Here is a 22,937-nt window from a genome sequence, read left to right as displayed (position 1 = left end):
AGACTCCGGGAAGCGTCTTTTCCACCTAGAGTTCGGGCCATGATGCGTTTGTTCATTTGTCTACAAATGTATACTCTGTATATAAAAATTCTGTACTTTTTGTTTGCTTTTTTAAAAAAAGATTTTATTTATTTACTCGAGAGAGAGAGAGAATGAGTGGGGGGAGGGGCAGAGAGTGAGGGAGAAGCAGACTCCCCCCTGATCAGGGAGCCCCACGTGGGCTTGATCCCAGGACCCTGGCATCATGACCTGAGCTGAAGGCAGATGCCCAAATGACTGAGCCACCCAGGTGCCCCTGTTTGCTTTGTTTTTAAAGGTGAGTTTAACTTGTGGATGACATGGAACGAACTACCTTAGTGGGAAGGTTGTATTCCGTTTCCCATGAACATCCACACCTGCTTTTATTGGAAAGTCAGCTAAGAGGAAGTCTGTCTTTAAGGACTAGAAAAATTATTTTATTTCTTTGTATTCATTTAATAATGTCTTAACTTCTCTGACCCAGGTACCTGAAATGAGAAGCTACTTACCCATGGGTCAAAGCAATTTTAACAAATCCTTTCCGCTGGCGGATGAACAGAGTGAATTTTCCAGGATGGGCATCCAGTGATTCTTCTGCACCCCCAAGAACAATGACTGAAATGTTTCCACCTCCCTCCTTGCTCAGCACATGGGACACACTTTTCTTAGAAACTGAGACTGACCCTTAATAAAACAAAAGGGCTAAGTATTTATCTTAAAAATTAAATTAAAACATTTTTATCATAATAGTCAATGGTATCAGTGAACATTTAACAAAATTCCCTAACCTGCTTACATCTAGAACATCTTGTAGTTTATAATTTTGTCACAGCCAGATCTTTGGTAATATATTCCATTAATAAAATACAACATTTTGGCAGGTGATGGGTTAGGTCTTTAAAATGTCACTTGTTATTAGATCTACCACTTATTTGGGTAGGTTATATGCTGCTCAACTCTATGGACTCTGTTCATATTGCACTATAAGCGAAAGGTGCCCTCTGCAGTTGTTCAGTGCACAACCTGCAGAGCTGTACGGCCTTGATCACTACCCTGGTGAATCCTGGCTCAGAACCAAAAAGCATATCCTTTTCAAGAGGCTGCACTGGATCTTTTGAACACAGAAGGTCCTGTTTTCAGATATTCTATGTGGATTTTTGTTTCCCAAACCTAGATTTATAATGTAAATGATTTTAAAAATGCAGACATTTGACAAATAACCAGATCTTTACATGGTTCCCAAATGTCTAGTCTAACTTTGATAAATTGTTTATTTAAGATAGTTATATAATTGTTCAGTCTTTGTACCAGGCTTTCCCACATAAAAATAACTTTAAAGATTCCTTTTCAGATTTTAAATGTACTATGTACCCTTGTAGGAAAAGGCCATGAACTCTTAAAGGAAAAAAAAAAAAATGAAAATACAAGCCACTCATGACCTGTATTTCAGAGATAATTGCTTTTTAAAGTCTTATTGTTTCCTTCCATTCATGGCTATATCCATTTTTTGAGTCATAGAAGAATGTGTCAGACAGGCTTTATTAAAACACAACATATCTCATTTCTCAAAGGACAATTATATGCTCATTTTACTATAAGTGCCTATTACTGGGGGAATATGAAATAATGCAGGATTTTGAGTGACCAACCACTTACTAAAGAGGCAGAGGGTGGTGAGTTAGAGGGGAGAGAACCTGAGCCTCAATGGGTTTGAACTTTTCTTGACTTCAAGGCATGGCCATTCTGCCCTGTGTGCCCCGAGTGGGAGCTGGAGGCATTACTTCCATTGGAAAGAGAGCCTTCTGAGTTTCCAGACACTGGTTCCCCTCTGGCCACGTCTCAGTTCCCTCTCGGGGCTCCCTTTATAGGCCATCCTAAAATGCTGCTATGTCTTAGGGCTCTAAGAACTGCAAATTCGTATTCCTCTAAAATTTCTATGTTGAAACCCTAATCCCCAATAGGATAATATTAAGAGGTAGGGCCTTTGGAAAGTAATGAGGTCATGAGAACACAGCCCCCAAGATGGGATCAATGTCCTTATAAAAAGAGGAAGAGAGGCAGGGTGCTGTCTCTCCGTCATGTGAGGACATAACAAGGAGCCAGGAAAGGAGCTCTTACCAGACACTGGATCTGTCAGTGCCTTGGTCTTGGACACCCGGCCTCCAGAACGATGAGAAATAAATGTCTATCATTTAAGTCACCCAGTCTACAGTATTCTGTTATAGCAGGCTGAACTAAGACAGGCTCCTTCATAGTTTCTAATACCTTCTAATATCTTCTACGTACATGGATTCAAGGACCACTTACGTGCGCTGAGCTCTCCCAACTCTCTCTCCTGGGCCATCTTCCTCCCGAGGCTCTCCACCCACACTTCCAACAGCCCAATGGACATTTCTACCCTGCCAACTCAAAGACACCTCAAACTCCATGTTTCCAAACCCAATGCACTGTATTCTTCTTGCAACATGACCCCTCAAGGTAATGGGACCATCATGGATCTTGTCACCCAAGTCAGAGGTGTAGGCTCCTCCCATACATATTCCCCTCTTCTTAGCAACCGCATTGACTCATCCCTTCATTCCAAACACTTACTGAGCACCTGCTACAGGCAGGACACTGCTAGATGCTGATGATATGACAGATATAGTTGCTACCTTCCTGAGGCTGCATCGATCACTAAGTCTTGTCCAATCCATCAGCTGTTTTTCATATCGACCTCCTCTGGGCTCTGTATGTGGCTTTTGTGATCTGATCTTTACTACCTGCCAAGCCTTACTAGGCACATGGGAAGGAATATGAGCCTCGAAACACAGAATGTGCCCTGGCTGACACTTGATGAGTACAGATTCACCCAAATGCACCAGGAGGAAGAGTTTGGGGGGGGGGGACTTACAGGGACTTATAGTGACAAAACCCCTTGGGTAAGAGCAAAACAGGCACTGGTCAGCTAAGGACCTCTGAAACTCTATTGGTTCTTTACTACGTGAAGGTTTGGCACACATGTCTGTCTGTCTTTCACACCCACCAAGAAAGGCACAGAGTAGAAGGGCAGCCTTGGACCAGGAGCTGTCCTGGAAGCTGGTTCTAGAAAAAAACTGAGAACTCTCCAAACTTTGAGATAAGGACACCCTAAAGCTCTACCAGCTACAAGTTTGGATATTTTTATTTAGCGTTTAGGAAAACTCGGGTTACAGCAAAAAGGAAAAGAGCCCATGATGTCATAAGCCAGAAAGAACAGACAAGTTTAATCTCAAACGCCAGCTCACGCAAATGGCAATGACTCTGAGGGCACTGTATGGAGAAAGATTCTTCGGGTTAATTATAGGTATCCGACATGGCCACGGAGAGGGGTGGACCTACATCTCTTGCACCATAAATTTGCCACACCTGCTCTCAGTTACCACTACCCAACCTCACTTGTGGCTTGGAATCAGCAAACAGTATATATTGTAAATATATTTCTGTGCTTTTTTGAAATTAAAAAAATTTCCCTTTAATTTTTTTTTCCTTTTATAAAACTAACCCAATCAATGTCCGCAAAAATAGGGATTTTTTTTGCCTCTACAGTAGTTTGGAGGTTTGGTGCGCCCTCTAGAGGCCAGATGCAGTGACAGCCAGGCTGGACAGAGAGCCCAGGGCCATATGGGTGAAGGTCCACACACAGAACCTGAACACCCAGCCAGGGATCCTGGTCCTCTGGTGCTCAGTGATTTCCTATCAGGTATATAATGACAACAGAGACTTGAGAAATTAATAGGAAGTAATGAAAACCTGGAAAACCCTGCAAAATTCTACCTCTGAATATGCTACTTATTCGTCCTGAAATTATAAAGTTTCCAAAATGAGACTATCCACTTGTCTTTATATCCAAGAAATGCAAGACAACAATAGTTAATGTAGAGAATGACCACAAACATAAAGCACTTTGTAAGGTACTGCAGTTCATGCTGAGTCAGTAAGTTGGTCCCGTTAGAAAACCAAATAAACCAAACCCCTCAAACTGACGTGAGAGCTGTTACCACAAGCTTAGCCTCTGCGCACACTCATATAGTGTCTTTATAGCATTTCAGCTAAATTTTATTCTTGGAATTGGTAGAATTGTGGTTTCATTAATCAATGAGCTAGTTTCCCTCTAGCTCAGAGTAGCAGAGTAGAATGAACTCATTTCTGAGCCAAGTTCTGTTTAATATGGGGAGAAAAAGACAGATTAAATGTGCTTTGTTTCTATATGGCCATTACTTCAAGACATATTAGAGGACATTTTCCTTCTCTGCTGCTCATAAACACAGGCAAAGGGCTTCTCCAAAGGTGCAATGTATCCTTGTTTGTTTCACAAAGAATCACAAGATTCTTTCTCCCACATCTGTATACACAAAACGCATTCATCAATTTATTCTTTCATTCAACTAACATCTATTGAACATTCCTATATCCCAGGCCCTACGCTAGACACTTGGGGTGGGGAAAAAAAAGACACGGTCTGTGTCTTTCTGAAATTTCCAGTCCAGTGGGGGAGACAAGAATCATCGAAGCAGCATGGGAAGTATCAGACAGGGATACATCCCCAGGGTTTTACTAAGAAACTGTAAACCTGTGTTTGGGAGGGGACATCCTGTGTGGTCCCGCCGCCCTAGAACACTGGAGAAATAACGATCTGCCCGCACTTACCACTAGTCATCAGATATTCTCGAAAGAGCGGACAGCGGAACCAAAATGGGAGCACGTGAAGATACGCGGTGAAGCCAGGAAACAGCTCCTCGAAGTCCGAATAATTTGTACAAAAATTTCCAAAGGCTCCAGCGACGAGCACTCCGTGGGGGTGAAACCCAAATATATAGTTGTGAGTTGGATCCAAATTGCAAGTTTTGATGAGCTACAGTATACAGTGAGGACAAAAAAATTAGTAAAATGGTCCAGATTAGATTCCAATAAGAAACCAAGAAACTCATGATTAGCTTTAATGTCAAAAGAAAATAGAGGGGCACCTGGGTGGCTCAGTGTTAAGCGTCTGCCTTTGGCTCAGATCATGATCTCAGGGTCCTGGGATCGAGCCCCACATTGGGCTCCCTGCTCGGCCAGGAGCCTGCTTCTCACTCTCCCCTCTGCCCGTTCTCTCTCTCTCTCTCTAATTAATTAAATTAATTAATTAATTTTTAAAAAAGGAAATGGAAAACATAACTTGTTTAGCTCTCTGGGTTAGAGCTGTTTCCAAATTTTTAAACAATTTCCTGAGCCCAGAGCCCCGCCCCCCGCCCCCCCAGCCTTCGAAATGGTGTCAATTTAGCTTAGCTCCCATTTAGTAATTTGGGCTGATTTGCAGGCTCTCTCCCTCTGAAAAGAAAGGAGCTTCAACTATTTGTGATGAAAACGAATTTCCACTCTCCCAGCTCAAGATACTACAACATAAAACAATTCTACTCACGTGAATTGGAAAATAGTCCTTAAAATACCTCCAAACGGTCCAGCTTCTGACCCAGTTGGACCTCCTGCCTCCTTGCTCTGGGGTACTCCAGTCAAAGTAAAGCCATGTCATATAAGGGACGTAGAGGAACCAATAGTTATATACGATCAGTATCACGATGACTCCAACACACACCTGTGCTGTAAGAAAGGGAAAGACCTCAGGAGTCAGGGTCAGTTAGCATCTGCTCACCGTACTGTATCATCAGTGGTCCACGGGGATTTAATGAATACACAAGGTGCGTTACGCTGAGCCTCAGTTCAAGTGAGGTAATGTAACAAGGTAGCAATGAGAGAGTAATATTTATCGAATATTGACTATATGCCAAGTATTGTATCAGGTACTCTGCCAAAATATTTTTATTTAATCCTTATATAGCTACAGTATCAATGAAGCAGCCACAGTCCTTCTCATAGAAGAGAAAAATGGCGTAGAGAGGTTAAATGGATTGCCCAAACCCCACAGGAAGGAAGTGGTTGGTCTAGTTCCACAGCCCACTGTCAAAGCCCCTGGTCTACACCACCTCCCTGACGTGATGTATGGAGGAATTGCTGCTGAAAGACGGGATGCAGAAGAGTTCCCACTACAGATGTCTACCTGGCTGAGAAGACATTATGTATGTGCCCACAAAGAGGGAACATTCTAGCAACAAACTCCGTTTTCAGGAACTCTGTTGCCAGAGACAGAAACAGCGTAGGAGGAACTCCTTGCATCTTAGTTCATCTTTCACTACTTGCAACATTTCCTGATGACAAAGCAAAATCCAAACTGTTTAGGCACCAAATGACATAGCTTCAAAATGTCTGACGCAAGAAGTGGCAACACTCGACCTGGGGAGTAGTGACAAGAATGTTTGCCTTGAAGTAATACATTAAGCTAAGCTAGGCGTTTTCTTTTTATGTCTGTGATCTTATACTAACAAATATTTATAATAAGAGAAATATGGGGCGCCCGGGTAGCTCAGGTGGTTAAGCGTCTCACTCTTGATTTCGGCTCAGGTCCTGATCTCAGGGTCCTGAGATCAAGTGCCGGGTCGTGGGCTCCATGCTCTGTGGGGAGCCTGCTTAAGATTCTCTCCCACCCACCCCCCACTCACATGCTCTCTCAAAGAAATAAATAAATCTTTAAAAAAGAGAGGGAGAGAAATATTAATGAGAAAGGGGGAGGGGAGCATAAAGTCATAAAGCTTGGCATACAGTAAGTGCTCAATAAATCCACCCATTACTATGACTTCAAGGAGTGCCACTGGCTCTTCCTTTTTTGTTATATGCTACAGTCTTGGTCTTAGAGCTGATTTCAGCCCCCCAAACTCCTGTCTACTCCCTATCAACTTTGTTACAAAGAGTTTTATTCCCAAACCATCCATCATGGCATTTAATTAACAGCATCTTGACCTGTCACAATTTTTTTTTTTTTTTGCCAAAAACAGAACACATATTTTTGTTCCTGGAGATACACAAATCAATAAATATCCCAGTATAGATTTTTACCTAACTACAGAATTGACCCCTGTAAGAGGACTGATCTGCCCCCTCCAGAGTAGGTTAAAGTTTGTTAAAGAAAAGTGCATGAAAGGTGAAGGAAGTGTGTGCCCTCTACCCCTCTGCAGGGTGTCTTGTTGCATTCTGGAACGGCCAGCGAAGTTTCCATGACTCCGGAAGCACGGCCAAGAAGAGTGTCCTCTGCCCTCATTCCTACCAGGATCATTTCCTTTTGTTTCACCTGCTTCCGTCTACCCAGGTCTGAGTGCTGACAATTTACCACTGTTGGTTAATTTTCTCTTTATTTTACTAAAATGTGTCCAAAATGTACAAAGACACTTGGGTAGGTCTCGTCACTCTGTACTCTACGCCAGATCAGGGGAGCTAAGATGGAGCAGGGACAGGAGAGGACAGGTGCTGAGCGGCGACTACCTCCCACAGGCAATGGCATTTTCTCTCCTCAGAACCCTCACGGGACACAGTCCTGTCCCCATTTTGCAGATGTGGAAACTGAGGCTCAGGGGTTTTGAGGGTCCAAAAGACCTGAACCTGGATTTGCCTAATTCTTAAACCCATCACACTTTTTTTTCCTTTTCTTAAACAAAACCAAACTAGTCTTAGCTCAGGGCAACAGCTCCAGAAACTTACAAGTATTTATTAACAGCGCCTAGGCAGGCTCATAAGCGTAAGAAATCAGGCAAATGGGAGGTTCTGTTTTCCTTACTCTAATGATGGAGAAACTGAGACCAAAAGCAGAGTAACTTAATTTGAACCACAAAGGGAGTCCAGAGCAGATCCAGAAATAAAGTCCCCGGGCTACCAAGTCAGTGTTCCACCAACCCAACCCCACACGCACTAATTGAATACACACTGCATGTCTCTTCCACGGCCACCAAACGTTCTGTGTGGCTGACGGTTAACACATGGGTCTGGAGTTGGACTGCTTCTGTCGGAATCTGCCACCGACTAGCTGCCTAACCCGGGGCGAGTTCTGTTACTTCTTGAACCTTAAGGCCTTTACCTGTGAGATGAGCTAGGGACAGCACCCGCCTCCAAGGACTATGGGGAAATAAATGCAGAGATGCCATCGTGCCGGGCACATAGCAAGCACTTGGCAAATGGGAGCCGGTGTGACAGCGACTGTGTTTATTATTATATGTTTAGAAAATGCAAAAAGTAAAAGCAGATAAAATAGCACCCCCATTCTCGTTAATAAAAAATACTGTTAAAATTTTCCTTGCAGTCCTTTTTTTTTTTTTCCTATGAACAGGTTATGTTTCCTTAACGCGGTTGATCACATTTTTTAAAAATTTCTGTATTGGGGCGCCTGGGTGGCACAGTGGTTAAGCGTCTCCCTTCGGCTCAGGGCGTGATCCCAGCATTATGGGATCGAGCCCCACATCAGGCTCTTCTGCTATGAGCCTGCTTCTTCCTCTCCCACTCCCCCTGCTGTGTTCCCTCTCTCGCTGGCTGTCTCTATCTCTGTCAAATAAATAAATAAAATCTTTAAAAAAACATAAAAATAAAAATTTCTGTATTGTCTCTCTTATAGTGATCTCACACTAGCTGTTTTATATTTTCAATTTGGTATTAAAACCTCTTCATAAGTGATATTTTTGATGACTGATTCGCATTCCATTAAAGGGCAAAACCAATTCAACCATTCTTTTCTTTTTGAACATGCGGGCTTCTAACAAATTTTCTACATAAACAAAATCTTGCACGACATTTCCCCACATCTTAGTTTACTCCTAGAGGACAGTCAGGAAACCCCTGGATCACCAAGCAGAAACACCTTCGTCACTTGAGACACTCTGATTGCTCGCCATCCAGAGCAGCTGTTCTAATTTAAACTCCCCCTCCACACATTGCATACATTCTTTAATCTTTCATATCATAAACAGCACCAAAATAGCTTTTTAAATCCCGTGATCCTAGATTGGATTGAAAGGAGAAAACACTAAAAAAAACTAGGTGACCGGATCGCCTCTCTTTTCTATTTTTATCTCATGAAGCAATCCACGGTAACATGATTCTTCTGAATGGGAGGTTAAAGAGAAAAGATACAAAAGTCTACTCCAACACACTGTGCAATTCTCAAAACTGATGCTGATACCTTTTAAAAATGTCTTGAACCACAGACCAAGTTGCACAGAAGGCCTGAATTTCAGTCGCTTTGACCAAAGTGTCTGTTGAATGAAAAACCACAAGCCAGCCTCTATCATTCATACCCTGTTATAACTTCATGCCCACAGAGTCCACTTCCTCTGCATCATCAAGAAGCTGCCTCCCCCTCACTTTTTTTTTTTTATTGAAGTGAAACTCACGTAACAGAAATGAACCATTTTAAAGAAACCAATCCGGTGGCGCTTAATACATTCACAAGGTTGTACAGCTACCACTTGGACCTAGTTACAAAATACTTAGATCACTCAAAGATGAAACCCATCAGGCAGTTACTCCCTATTCCCCTCTTCTCTGTCCCCGGCAACCACCGATCTGCATTGTTTCTAAGGAATTACCTACTCTAGATATTTCATACAAATGGAATGACCCAATATGTAAGCTTCTGTAGACTTTCACTTAACATCAGGTGTTTGAGGTTCACCCATCCTGAAGCGTGTCAATACTTCATTCCTTTTCAGGGCTGCATAATATTCCCCTCTGTGGCTGAATCACAACTTGTTCACCCATTCATCTCTTCAACAGCCACCATTCAACATTTGGGTTGTTTCCACCTTTCAGCTACTGTAATTCTACCCACTTCAATAGCACTAAAAGTCAGAAACAAATAAGGCTCAGCCAAAACGTATGGCATTCTCACCAATAAAGAGGCAAAATGACCTGATGCCTCTTGATATGATCTAATGGGAAATACACCCCATCACTTTTGTTTTTTGCCAAAAACGCTCAACCTGACTCTAATCAGACCTTCTATAAGATAATTAGCTAGGGCTATTCAGAAAAATATCAGAGTGATAAGAGATTAAAAAACAAATAAAAGGTGGGGTGCCTGGGTGGCTCAGTTGGTTAAGCGTCTGTCTTCGGCTCAGGTCCTGATCCTGAGGTCCTGGGATCAAGCCCCATGTCGGGCTCCCTGCTCAGCAGCGTGTCTGCTTCTCCCTCTGTCTCTCCCCTACTGGTGCCCTCTCTCTCTCTCTCTAACAAGTAAATAAAATCTTTAAAACAACAACAAACAAATAAAAGGTATAGGAGCTGGTCTAGCTTTAAAGGAAAATTTGAAGACAAGGAAATTTGAATATGAGCCATATATTAAATAAGATTATTGTAACACTGACAAATTTCTTGGGTATGATAATGGGATTGTGATTATGCAGAAAAACCTTGTTTTCAAGAGACACAGTCTATAGTATTTACCATGAAGTGCCATGATGTCTACAACTTAATTTCTTACTTTCAAATGGTTCAACAGCAACAATAACAAAGTGTGTGTGGAGGGAGGGAGGGAGGGAGGGAGGGAATGGGAGAGAAACTGCACGCACATGCAAATGTGGAAAAAACACTAAGAGCTGGTGAATCCAGGTTCAAAAAAAAAAATGTTTACGGAACTATTCTTTCAGTATTTCTGTAGGTTTGAAATTTTCCAAAATTAAAAGATGGGAGGGAATATATGAACCACACATATAACTGATCATAGTAGGTTAAGCACTGCTGCCTGGCTGAGAATGAGCTAGAAGCTCACAGAACCAGCCCTGCCTTTGCAAAAAAAAAAAAAAAAAAAAAAAAAAAAAAATATCTTGACTTGCCACCTTTCCACGTAGAGGGAATGATTGATTCAATGACCCACTTTCAGCTTCAATGCTGCCTATAGGTTTCCCTAGCTTTATAGAACAGTATTCTAGCAAAATCAGGGATGAAGATTACATTTTTTTCTGTGAACTGAAGCCTTCTGGCAAAGAGTGGTGGCAATGTCTGCGCTTTGAGGTGGGGGGGGTCCTTCAGTGCTTAGGGGGACACATGCCATTTCTGCAGCATGAAGCAATGGTCTTCCTCTGCTACTCTCACCCATTTGGCTCCAGCGCTCTCACCGGGATGCGGACAAGCAGTACAAGGGCGCTGAACAAGAAAGTACAAATGCAAAGGCACAGTACGGTGTCTAATCCAGGGCAAATGCCCCGTCAATGTCAGCAGAATTTGAAAAGTCCATGAATCCTAATAACATGTTTTACCTATAAGCACGTCTTCAAAGACCTGATGTACATAAATTGGTAAATTCCTTTATGTTCTAGGTTTATCAGTTTTTCAAAATTTAAGAAAGTAATGTTTATAACATGGAAAAATAATTGGTTAATGAAACTTAGATAAGCCTTTGGAATAGTGATGGTCTATGGGAAACTCTCCATAAATGTTATTGGCCCCTACTGACTGCTTGAGACCTTCAAAAAATCCAGTGGCACATGGTTCAATCCAAAATGTTATTTGGTTTGTTCTCCAGTGCATATATTACTGTAGTAAAAGTAAGTTTTAAAAACAGGCAAGCAGGAGGAAAACATATGCCAAATATTAATAATCACCTCTGAATAAGAATATGGAATCTCTCTAGGATCTTTCAAAGCCCTTCTACTCTTTTCAATTCCTCTAATAACTAGTCTGAATTATCTTATAATCAAAAGATTATTTTTTAAAAAGAAATAAAATAGCTCCCCTAGAAAGAAATAAGAAAACAAAACTGTAAACAAATCTATTGATATAAGAATATTCTTGTCTTGAACACGATTCTATTAAATTTCCATGAGCAAACAGCATCAGAAAAATACTGCGAAAACGACCTAAGTTTTATTTACTTGGATAAAATAGCAACCAATATTAAGAAATACTGAAAATATTTAATTTGTATGTGCATCCTTCCCACTTGTATCCAAGAAGTCTTCATTTCTCCCCTTTGAAAAGTGCTTCTGTACTTATTTTAACCATGTAACTGAGTACGGAGGAAGAAAATGGAATTCAGAGGTTAGCACACCATATTCTTTTCTTTCCTGTTCCCGAGGCATTGTACTTCAAAACACAATCAGAGCCATCTGTTGATTATAAGAATGTAAGCGTAACATACTTCTGATTTTTAAAATTCCTGTTTTAAGGGAACTTACCTCCCAGAGTTTCTTAGGATAGAAGACAAACCTCAGACCCCTCGGCAGAATTCTGCAGCTCTCTGCTCCACACTGCTTTTTAAAAGTTTTAGGGAGAGGGAACTGCATTTTTCTTGTCTACAAGCAAATTCATGACTGGACTTACTTCTTCACCTAATGAATGCACATAAATTACCAGGATCCAGTTGAAACTAGCCCTATGTTCTTAATATTTCTGAAATGTTTACAATCTGAAGGACAAAATAAACACAACTATTTGATACAGCTACAAACTGAAAACCATAATTAAAGAGAGACATAACTAAATACAACATGTGGGTTCCTTTGCTATAAAGGACATTTGTGGGGCAGTTACCGAAATGTGAATAGGGTCTATGCATGGATTAGACTGTTGAACTCGATCAGTTATTTTTCTCATTTGGATAATTGTACTGTGGTTATATAAGAGAGTGTCCTTGGTTTTAGGAAATACACACTGAAGTACTTAAGGATAAAGAGAAACCATGTCTGTAACATCCTTAAAGACTTAAAAAAAATTGTAAGAGTGTGTGTGTGTGTGTGTGTGTGTGTGTGTGTGGAGAGAGAGAGAGACAGGCACAGAGAAAGAAAGAAAACATGGTAAAATGTTAATATTTGGGGAATCTGATGAAGGAATATTTGGAATTGTTGTAATTTTCTAGAATTTTTAATTTCTACAATGAGTACTTCTGAAATTATTTCAAAATAAAAAGTTTTTTTAAAAAATGTAATGCCCCTCCCTGTGACCTACGGAATCAAAATCTCTGGGGAATTTGTATTTTAACAAAAATCCCCAAGTGATTCTTAAATAGGCTCTAAAGTTTAAAAACTTCTGATATTTAACAAAAAAATCACACAGTGGAAGACTCAATATTTTTGAGCTATCAATTTTCTCCAAATTCATCTACTGATTAATCTCAATAAAAAAATCAATCCCAATGAAAATCCCAGCAGGCTGTGTGTGTGTGTGTGTGTGTGTGTGTGGAAATTGACAAGCTAATTCTAAAGTGCAAATGGAAACACAAAGATCTATATGATAATCAAGACAACTTTGAAAAAACAGCACCAAGGTCTGAGGGCTAATGAGATCTGATTCCACAAATTATTATAAACTACAGCAATCACAACAGCGTTGTACTGGCATCAAGATAGACAAACAAATGAATGGAACAGAATACAGAGTCCAGAAGTAAACCCAGCCATATACGAATAAATAACTTTTTTTTTAATTTATTTTTTTTATCATATTATGTTAGTCACCATACAGTACATCCCTGGCTTCTGATGTAAAGTTCGATGATTTATTAGTTGCGTGTAACACCCAGTGCACCATGCAATATGTGCCCTCCTTGCTACCCATCACCAGTCTATCCCATTCTTCCACCCCCCTCCCCTCTGAAGCCCTCAGTTTGTTTCTCAGAGTCCATAGTCTCTCATGCTTCATTCCCCCTTCTGATTACCCCCCCTTTCTTTATTCCTTTCTTCCCCTACCGATCTTCCTAGTTCTTATGTTCCATAGATAAGAGAAACCATATGATAATTGTCTTTCTCTGCTTGACTTATTTCACTTAGCATTATCTCCTCCAGTGCTGTCCATGTTGCAGCAAATGTTGAGAAATCGTTCTTTCTGATAGCTGAGCATGTAATAAATAACTTTTGACAAAGACACGGGGCACTACAGTAGAGCAGGGACAGATTTTGGTTTTGTTTTTTAAGACATGGAGCAGGAATGACCAGATTATACATATGCCGAAAAAATGAACTTAGACCTTATAACATATACAAAAATTAACCTCAAATGGGTCACAAATCTATATATAAAACCAAAACTATAAAATATGTAGAAGAAAATATTTTAAAAAATCTTTCTAGTCTTGGATGAAGCAAAAAAAATTCCTACATAAAATACCAAAAACACAATCCACAAAGAAGATATGGATAAATTGGACTCCATCAAAATTAAAAACACCTGCTCTTTAAATTACACTGTTTAGAGAATGAAAAGATAATTCCTAGAGTGGAAGAAAATTCTATACAAAGTATATACCTGACGAAAGACTTGTATCCAGAACACAATCAACTCTCCAAACCCAACAGAAAGAAAACAAGCAACCCAATTAAAAAAGGGCAAAAGATTTAGACAGGTACTTTAAAAGGTAAGATACACAGATAGCAAATAAGCATATGAAAAGATGCTCAACATCATTAGTCATCAGGGAAATGCAAACTAAAACCACAATGAAATACTACTACATATTTATTAAATTGAACAATTTTTAAAAATGACTATATCAAGTGATGGCAAGGATCTGGAGCAACTGACTGGTGGGAACAGAAAATAGTACAACCACTTGGGAACAAAGTTTGGCAGTTTCTTAAAAAGTTAAACCTGGGTCCCTGGGTGGCTCAGTCAGTTAAGTGTCTGCCTTCGGCTCAAGTCATGATCTCAGGGTCCTGGGATGAGCCCTGTCTCAGGCTCCCTGCTTCTCCCTCCCCTTCTGCCCCTCCTTCCTCTCCCCCACACTAGTGTGCTCTGTCTCTATCTCAAATAAATAATTAAAATCTTATAGAAAAAAGTAAAACCTGCAACTGCCATACCATGATCAGCCATTCTGTTCCCAGGTCTGGAAATAAAGAATAAAGAAAGCTCATGTTCCTACAAGGACTTGTGGGCAGAAATTCATAGCAGCATCATTCATAACAGCTACAACCCAAACATTCGCCAACAGATGAACAAATTGCAATGTATCCGTTCACGAGAATACCCCTTCAAAACAAAAAGGCTGTGAACTATTTATACACACAAGATCTAATCTGGAAATAATAATGTTGGGTGAAAGAAACCACACAAAAAAAGAGTACCTACGGTATGCCTCCATTTATATAAAACACTACAAAATGCAAGCTTATCTGTAGGACAGAAAACACAGCAGTGGATGTTTGGAGATAAAGGACAGTGGGACGGAGGGATTACAAACGGGATAGGACAACCCTTTGGGATGTTGGCTATGTTCGTTATCTTAACTGCGTGATGATTTCTTGGAGACATATATATGTCAACTTATCAAACTGTATACTTTGAATATGGGTAGTTTACTGTATACCAACCATACTTCAAGAACACTGCTCAAGTAAATAAATAAACCCATTCAGTAAAAGATCATGGTCCAATCCAATGCCGTCCTAGACAAGATACTTAACCTCTTGAGCTCCCGTTTTCTCATCTAAAAAATCTACTCATCTCTGACACACGCGGTTATAGGTAGAAGACGGTCATTAAATGTTGGCTCTCTCTTTGTCAGCTTCCTTTCCAGTTAGCAGGCTGGTAGCCCACAAGCTAGTAGGTAATGTTTCAGTTCCTTGAATATTAAGATCAGATGGCAGGTGATCCAGCAATCCCACTTCTGGGAATTTATCCAAAGGAAATGAAATCAACATCTCAAAAAGAAATCTGCCCCCCCCACCCCGTGTTCACTGCAGCATTGCTTACAGCTGTCAAGACATGGAAACGACTTAAGTGTCCATAGATAAAGAAAATGTGATTTTATATAATAATAATTATATATATATATATATTTCAGCCATTAAAAAAAAAAAAGGAAGGAAATCCTGCCATTTGTGATACCATTGGATAGATCTTGAAGACATGCTAAGTGGAATAAGTGAGACACAGAAAGATAAACACTGTATGATCTCACTTGTGTGGGAAATCTTAAAAAGAAAACAAACAAAACTAATTCATAAGTGGCTCAGTCGGTTGAGTGTCAGACACTTGATTTCAGCTCAGGTCATGACCTCAGGATTGGGAAGTTGAGCCCCAGATCAGGCTCCACGCCGAGCGTGGGCCCTGCTTAAGATTCTCTCTCTCTCTGCCTCTGCTCCTCTACTCCTCTGCCTGTCTCTCTCTCTCTAAAAACACAAACATAAAAACAGAAAACTAATTCATAGACACAGAGAACAGATTAGCGGTTGCCAGAAGCAGGGGGGTGGAGAGGTGGGCAAAATGAGTGAAGGGGGTCAAAAGGCACAAACTTCCAGTTATAAGATAAATAAGTCCTGGGAATGGAAGGCACAGCATGGTAACTATAGTCAACAATATTATACTGTTTTGTGGGGTTTTTTAAAAATTTTATTTATTCATTTGAGAGAGAGAGCGCACAAGCAGAAGGAACAGCAGGCAGAGGGAGAGGGAAAAGCAGACTCCCTGCTGAGCAGGGAGCCCCATGCAGGACTCTATTCCAGGACCCTGGGATCATGGCCTGAGCCAAAGGCAGCCGCTAAACCGACTAAGCCACCCAGGCTTCCCAACAATAGTATATTATATTTGAAAGTTGCTAAGAGTAAGTCTTAAAAGTTCTCATCACGAAGAAGAATATTTGTAACTATGTGTGGTGATAGATGTTAACTAAACTCATTGTGGCAATCATTTTGTCATAAACACAAGTATCAAATCATTATGTCATCCACCTAAAACTAATACAATGTCATAAGACTGGATGACAGGTATTTAACATTTATCTCAAGGAAAGAGTGTCTGATTTCAGGACTAAATGAAACATTCTGCAATTTTTAAAATATATTTCAAGGGCTAATAGCTTAAACTCATTTCCTGGAAAGAAAAATGCATTCCAAGTTTTTGATTTAGAGATCTTAAAGTACACAACTAATAAATACCCTCTTGACACCACTGAAAGTAGCTACTACACGGATTCCTTCCTTCAAGATTGATAATTAAATGGAAAGAAAGAACTAAGCTCTTATCCTACCTTTCCAGTAAGAACTGAACTGCAGAGTAGTCAAATGGCCCTAGATGATGGGGGAAAACTATTCTTTGCATAAATTCTAGCTAGTATGTGAGGAACGAATGACAGAATAAGAAAACTACCATTTTGCAGTCCCAAACAGCAGTTGATACAGACAAGGATCATTACTGGAGACCACTAGGTGAAAGGGCAATGGTCAATGGAGAACTTTTGTTTGCACATGCCAATGACCAGCCCTCAGATTACTTCTTATCTGCACCCACCGATCACGCTTAGCTGCTATTAATGGGACAACTCGACATTACGTACATCCTGACATAATGCAATGTGAGGCACACAGCAGTGCCTGGGAAGAGGTTTTGCCACAAAGGTTTCATCTAAATCTAATCAAGCCTTGGCACACCTGGATGGCTCAGTTGGTTTAAGCGTCTGCCTCTGCGCAGGTCATGCTCCCAGAGTCCTGGGACCGAGCTCTGCATCTGGCTCCTTGCTCAGTGGGGAGCCTGCTTCTCCCTCTCCCACTCCCACTCCCCATGCCTGTGCTCACGAGCTCTCTCTCTCAGATGAATAAATTCTTAAAAATAAATAAATCTGATCAAGCCTTAGATCTAACTTCCATCAGAAATACATGGGATGGAGGAACAGGTTCACATTATAAAGAAGCAAACAGGGAAACCCTGAAGGGGAGACACCTTTGCAGGACAGATAACCTGTCTGCTTTAGTGCAGCACTGACAAGAAAACAAATAGGGAACACTGTTCTAAGTTAAAAGACATGTAAAGACCAAATGTAGCACAAGGGTCTTGTTTGGAACCTGGTTCAAATAAATCACCAAGAAAAGTGTATTGTTGACACAACTTAGGAAATACGAACTTAGTTTAATTGATTTTAAGCAATAATTGTTAAGTATGCTACAAGTGGCCTATGATTATGTAAAAAATACTTAATTTTATATATGCATGCCACAGTATTTAGGATTAAAATATACTGTGATTTGTTTTAAAATAGTTTTGCAAAAACAAGACCTAAAACTAATATGGCAGATTGTTAAAATAATTATAAACCCAGGTTATGGGTATATGAGAGTTCATACACTTCTACTCTTTGCATGTTTGAAAGTTTTCAAAATAAAATCACCGCTATATATAGTACAAGATAATACGCTCCTAGTAATACAAATGTCAAATGCATGCACTAAAAGCAATTAACTGCAAGCCACTCTAGCCTGACTCAAATTAAGAATCATTAGTCATACCTAAGTCACGAGTTCACTCACATTTGACACCTGTGGCTCCCGCACCTACTTGGAGCCATGTGACCTTGAGCAATTGACTTCACCTTGGAGCATCCTTATTTGTAAAATGAGTCCAGGGGTAGTGCCTATCTCACAGGGTTGCTGTGAGGATTACGCGGGTTAATACAACTAGAGACGCATGGGGCAGATAGCCTCCTTCTGGTGAGAGTGGAGACAGTATTCAACAAGTATTTATTTCGTGCCTTCCAGGGGCCAGGCATGTGCTGAATGCTCCCTGAGCTGGTGGACAAGGATGGTAAGGCAGACCTTTCTCAAGTAACCGCAGACATACACAAATACAAGCAATGACGAGTGCCATGAAAGAAAAGGACAGTGGGCCACCAAACGTGTGCAACTGATCAGCAAGGAAGACAGTCTCCAAGCTCAAGCCATTGGAGTGGGCGACGTAGCAGTTAAACCTGGGACCCTGGGCAGAATACTTGGGATTGCACCCGGCTCCTCCCGTTCCAACTCACTGTGTGACCTTGAACAATTTACTTCACCTCTTCGTTTTTTCATCTGTCCAATGAGCGCAGGAATGAACACTCCTTGTCTCATTGTCTCACTGGACTGTTGTGAAGATCGCAGGGTTAACAGTGCTCAGAATGGGACGTGGCACACACTAAGCCCTCAATAAGTGTGTCTGTTATGATGTCAGTGGTCCTCTGCTCCTCGGAGTGCAATGCTACCACACCTGTCTCACGGTTTGGCTTGTGAGGACACACACACACACATTTATATAGTCACAAAGATACACAAAATATGGATGCACGGGTTCCATTCCGTATGGAATGAATTAAGAGATTCTAGGGCTGGAGCCTGGGCATCTGTATTTTTTAGAAGCTCCCCCAGTGACTCTAATATATAACCAGGGCGGAGAACCACTGACCTATGCATTCAAAATGTGAGACCATTTCAAAAGTGTAGACCTCTAACAGTGCAATGAGTTTATCATTACTGTTATCATTATGGCCTCCACAATATACAACCCGTGATCTTATTCTAGCATACAAATGATGTTAGCCTTCAGCAGAGTGCAAGTTCTGGGTAGTTCCTCCCTCCTTTCATACCATCCATCCCCCGTTTACTCCAAGAGCTGAACAAATTTCCAGGAAAAGAAGCGCTCAGGTAAGCCGCCCTGCTCCATCTAGTGACAGCCTCAAGGTGCCTTTCTCGATGGGATTAACTTGGGAACCTGCTAGAACACACCCTTGGGTCGAGTCATTTACAAGCCACCCAACCCAAACTGATGTTTGCTGCAGCCTGCCTTGTACAAAGGTGCCTTTCTGCACCCGGATGATCTTGAACACGGAAAAGTCAATACGGCCAGTTGTCAGGAGGGTGGGACGAGGAAGGAATCGGGCTGTAAATATTTGGGCATTGGTTTTTTATGAGTCGACAATTCAGGAAACGGGTTTACCAACTTTTGCGGGATTATAGTGCAATATTCCACGGCTTGATTGGGTCGTGGTGACATTTGGGTGTATTCATTTGCCAAAAATCATCAAGTTGTGTAATTATCATCTGTGCCTTTTACTGTAAGGTACACATTAAAAAAAAAAAAAGGCACAGAGGAAAACAGTTGCCAAACAGGCATTCACTACGAGGTGCACGTGGAGAGAGAATCCAAAAGAGTCCCAAGTTAACTGCAACTCCCTCTTTGACCTGCTCGTTCTGGCTCACCCGGGAAGGACTGGAGGATCTAAGCACGTCTCTGGACAAGGACTGTCCGCGAGGGAGGAGACGGAGCCCCCCTGCACCGCGGCGTCTGGCCTGGGTCTTGAGCGCCCGGGAGCCCGCGGGGTCCTTACCGAGCAGCAGGAAGGACAGGACCCACTGCAGCACCGCGGCCGTCTGCAGCCGCCGCGCCAGCGGGATGTTGAGCGGCGCAAACTCGACCTTCATGCTCGGGCCGGGGAGAGGACAGCGCCGACTGCGGGCGTCTCCAACCTGGTTGCTCCGCGGCGCCTGGGAGGAGTGTGCGGCCGTATCCGGGCCCCGCGCGGGACTACCCCGGGGCGGCGAGCGGGAAGCGGCGGCGGCCGCGGAGCAGGCGGGGGCCGGACTTCGTCCGGGGGGTGGGGGGTGGGGCGGTAGGGCTGAGGCTGGGGGCTGCCAATCGCGCGCGCCCGGGCCCCGGTGCAGCTGGCGCTCCCGGGCGCATTGGCCGGAGCGCCCGGGCGCTGGGGAGGGCGTGCCGCTGTGGGTACTAGGGATGGCGAGAGGGGTCAGCTGGGGGCCAGCCCGAGCTCGGCAGAGTGGGCTTCTGCAGCCTTGCGGAGGACCTGTGATCTCCACCAGGATCTGACCATTGTTCAGCTGATCGATCACCTTCAGTATCCGCCCTTAAACCCACCCCTTCCTCCGAACACTCTGGCTGGGGAAGGGTTAGTTCAAGGAATCACCCACCAGATAGAAGGAGGTGCGGGACTTAGCTTCTATGCACGCGGGGTGCTCTTGTGTTTATAGGGGTGTGTCCGCGGGGGAGAGGGGAGGTAGTGATCTGGCCTCCTCTCTTGGGCACTCAGATCCCTACACTAGTCCTGGAAACCTTTCATCTCTTCATCATTTAACAGAGACTGACTGAATACCTTCCCCAGGCCGGGAAGCATTCTGGGCCCTGAGCATATACCTGGTAACCTAGTCACTCATTGATTCTGCTCAGTACAAATTATGGGCGGAGACAAACATTAAGCAAAATAACCACACAACTGGGTGTATAATTGCAAAGTGAAACCCTACTATGAATGACTGAAGGAAGGTTCTAGGAATTAGGCGGGAGGTCAGGGAAGTCTCTGAAGTGACCTTGAGGTATAAAGGTGAATCTTGTTAACTGGGAGTCGTCCAAAGAAAAGCACATATGCAAAGGACCTGTGGCTGAAATTCAAAGAAAATATATAGGGAACCCACCTCCTCAGCATCTCCCTCCTTTCCAAAGCGACTGTGTTTGTAGCAAAATGAAATTAAACAGTTTCAGAAGCTGGGAGGGTTTCACAAAACCCAGTTTGGAAGCCACCGCTTGTTTTGCTCTTTTTTGTGTGTGGGCATCATAATATTTGGAGAAGTACGAGGTCTGAATGTGTTTGCGTTAAAAAAAAAATATATATATATATATATATATGTATATTACTGAGGGCTTACCACCTAGCAAGTACTGTGCTCATGCTTTACAGTGCTATGTCTGATGTAAACCCCACAACAGCTCTCCAGTCTAGATACTATTATTCTTTACCAGCGAAGAAATCGAGACCACAAGGAGAAATGAATTGTTCACCTATTAAGTAGTAGAACTCAGTGTCTGTGTTTTGAAAATAGGTTTGTCTGTTTCCAGAGCCTGAGCACATAGCTGCTGCTTCTTATATGACAGCACAAGGAAGGAAGGGAATGTCATTGAAATGGAGAAGTCACAGAACAGTGAGCAGAAGAATGCAGGCACCAAATGTGTCATAGGTTGGGTTGGGATTATTCATTCAATCAACAAATATTTACCAACCACATACGGTGGCTTGGCATTGGGTATATGTGAGTGAATAAAACATACATAAATTTTCAAAGAATTCAACCACAATATATGAAACACCTATGCTGTGGCAAGTTCTGATGAGATCCTGAGGATAGGAAATCAACGCTGTCCCGCTTGGAGAGCTGAGATTCCACCAACCGAGAGTGGTTCCTCTTTCCAGGTCTCAGCTCTAGTTAAGGAATAAGAAGATGACCGTTCAGATTGCCTCATTGGTTACAAAACCCATGCGTGGAAATGACTATTTTAAAATCACTTCCTTGTTTTAGCTTTTTTTCCTGTGCATTTCGAGACAGCTAATTTCTACTAACAGGAAGAGCATGTTTTGCCATAACATATTTTGCTGTAGCCTAAGCTAAGATGTTCCTGTCTTTAAGTTGAAAAGGAAATAGTATTCTTCCCAGATTGAGAGTTCTCAGAGGGGATAGTTTAGGACAAAGGTCACTGTGCCAGTTTTCACAAGGTGCATTCATCATAAAGGCAAATATTTTCTTTCTCTCTCTCTTACACACGCACCCACACATTCATGAAACTCAAACATCATGGTTACCATGATTCATTGAGAGTGATCAGATCTGGTTAAAGTCCATAGAAGGCCAGCATAATGGTAGTTTCAATGGAATGTCCTTCAAGAGGTTCTGTTTTCAACACTCTTTTGAACTAAGTTCAAGAAATGTCCTCTGGCCTGTTTTCTTATTGTCCTATCAATTACCTTATTTTATCAATCTGACAATATGCCTGCTCTGGGCAGAGTTGCAGGAGTCTTGCCCAAGATACTGAGGCTTTGTGGCCGCCATGATTTCTCTTCTCATGACCCTCATCCACACTTTTACTTGCACTTGGTCTGGAAACCTACTTGAGGTTCCGGCAACCCAAGCGAGGGAGGAACGAGGAGAAAGAGACTGGAAAGGTCTACTGCTACCAACCCGGGGCCAGGGCCAGCTCTTGAAAGAGGCAGTCAGCAGTGTCCTTGGAGATATGGTACAGTAGGGTCCACCACTTCCAGTTTCCAAGAACGTCCAATCTAATGGGTGGATTTGCATTCATGTTTTTATCTGTCTGGTTGTTTATGGCCACTTGGTATATGACCTGTTGATTCTTCTGGTCTATTGTTATCACTTTTTATGTTTTTAAACACATGCCATTTCCCTGGTCCTGGCTGCTATCATTGCTCCCCTGGATTTTGCAGCCTTCCAGCTGGTCTCCCTGCCTTGAGTTTTGTCCTCTGAACTAACACCCTTAATTTCTTCTCCGTAATGTACCTAAAGGGATCT

At 42.1% G+C, this 22,937-nt stretch overlaps 1 protein-coding gene across 1 annotated transcript in view; it reads right to left on the bottom strand.

The window, feature by feature from the left end:
* MOGAT1 (monoacylglycerol O-acyltransferase 1) overlaps positions 1 to 20,210 on the bottom strand; it is a 35,853-nt gene extending 15,643 nt beyond the window's left edge. The window contains exons 1-4 of the mRNA XM_026491832.4: positions 19,955 to 20,210; positions 5,441 to 5,619; positions 4,687 to 4,891; positions 528 to 702 (exon numbers count right to left, since the gene is read on the bottom strand). Of these exons, the coding sequence (XP_026347617.2) occupies positions 528 to 702; positions 4,687 to 4,891; positions 5,441 to 5,619; positions 19,955 to 20,048 (653 nt within the window). The 5' untranslated portion in view covers positions 20,049 to 20,210. The remainder of the gene's footprint in view (positions 1 to 527; positions 703 to 4,686; positions 4,892 to 5,440; positions 5,620 to 19,954) is intronic.
* Positions 20,211 to 22,937: the final 2,727 nt, after the last annotated feature.

This window comes from Ursus arctos, unplaced genomic scaffold (assembly GCF_023065955.2).
Source record: "Ursus arctos isolate Adak ecotype North America unplaced genomic scaffold, UrsArc2.0 scaffold_1, whole genome shotgun sequence".
NCBI classification, from domain to species: Eukaryota; Metazoa; Chordata; class Mammalia; order Carnivora; family Ursidae; genus Ursus; species Ursus arctos.
Note: the sequence above shows the minus strand (reverse complement) of the source record. Positions and strands in the feature narration are given on the sequence as shown.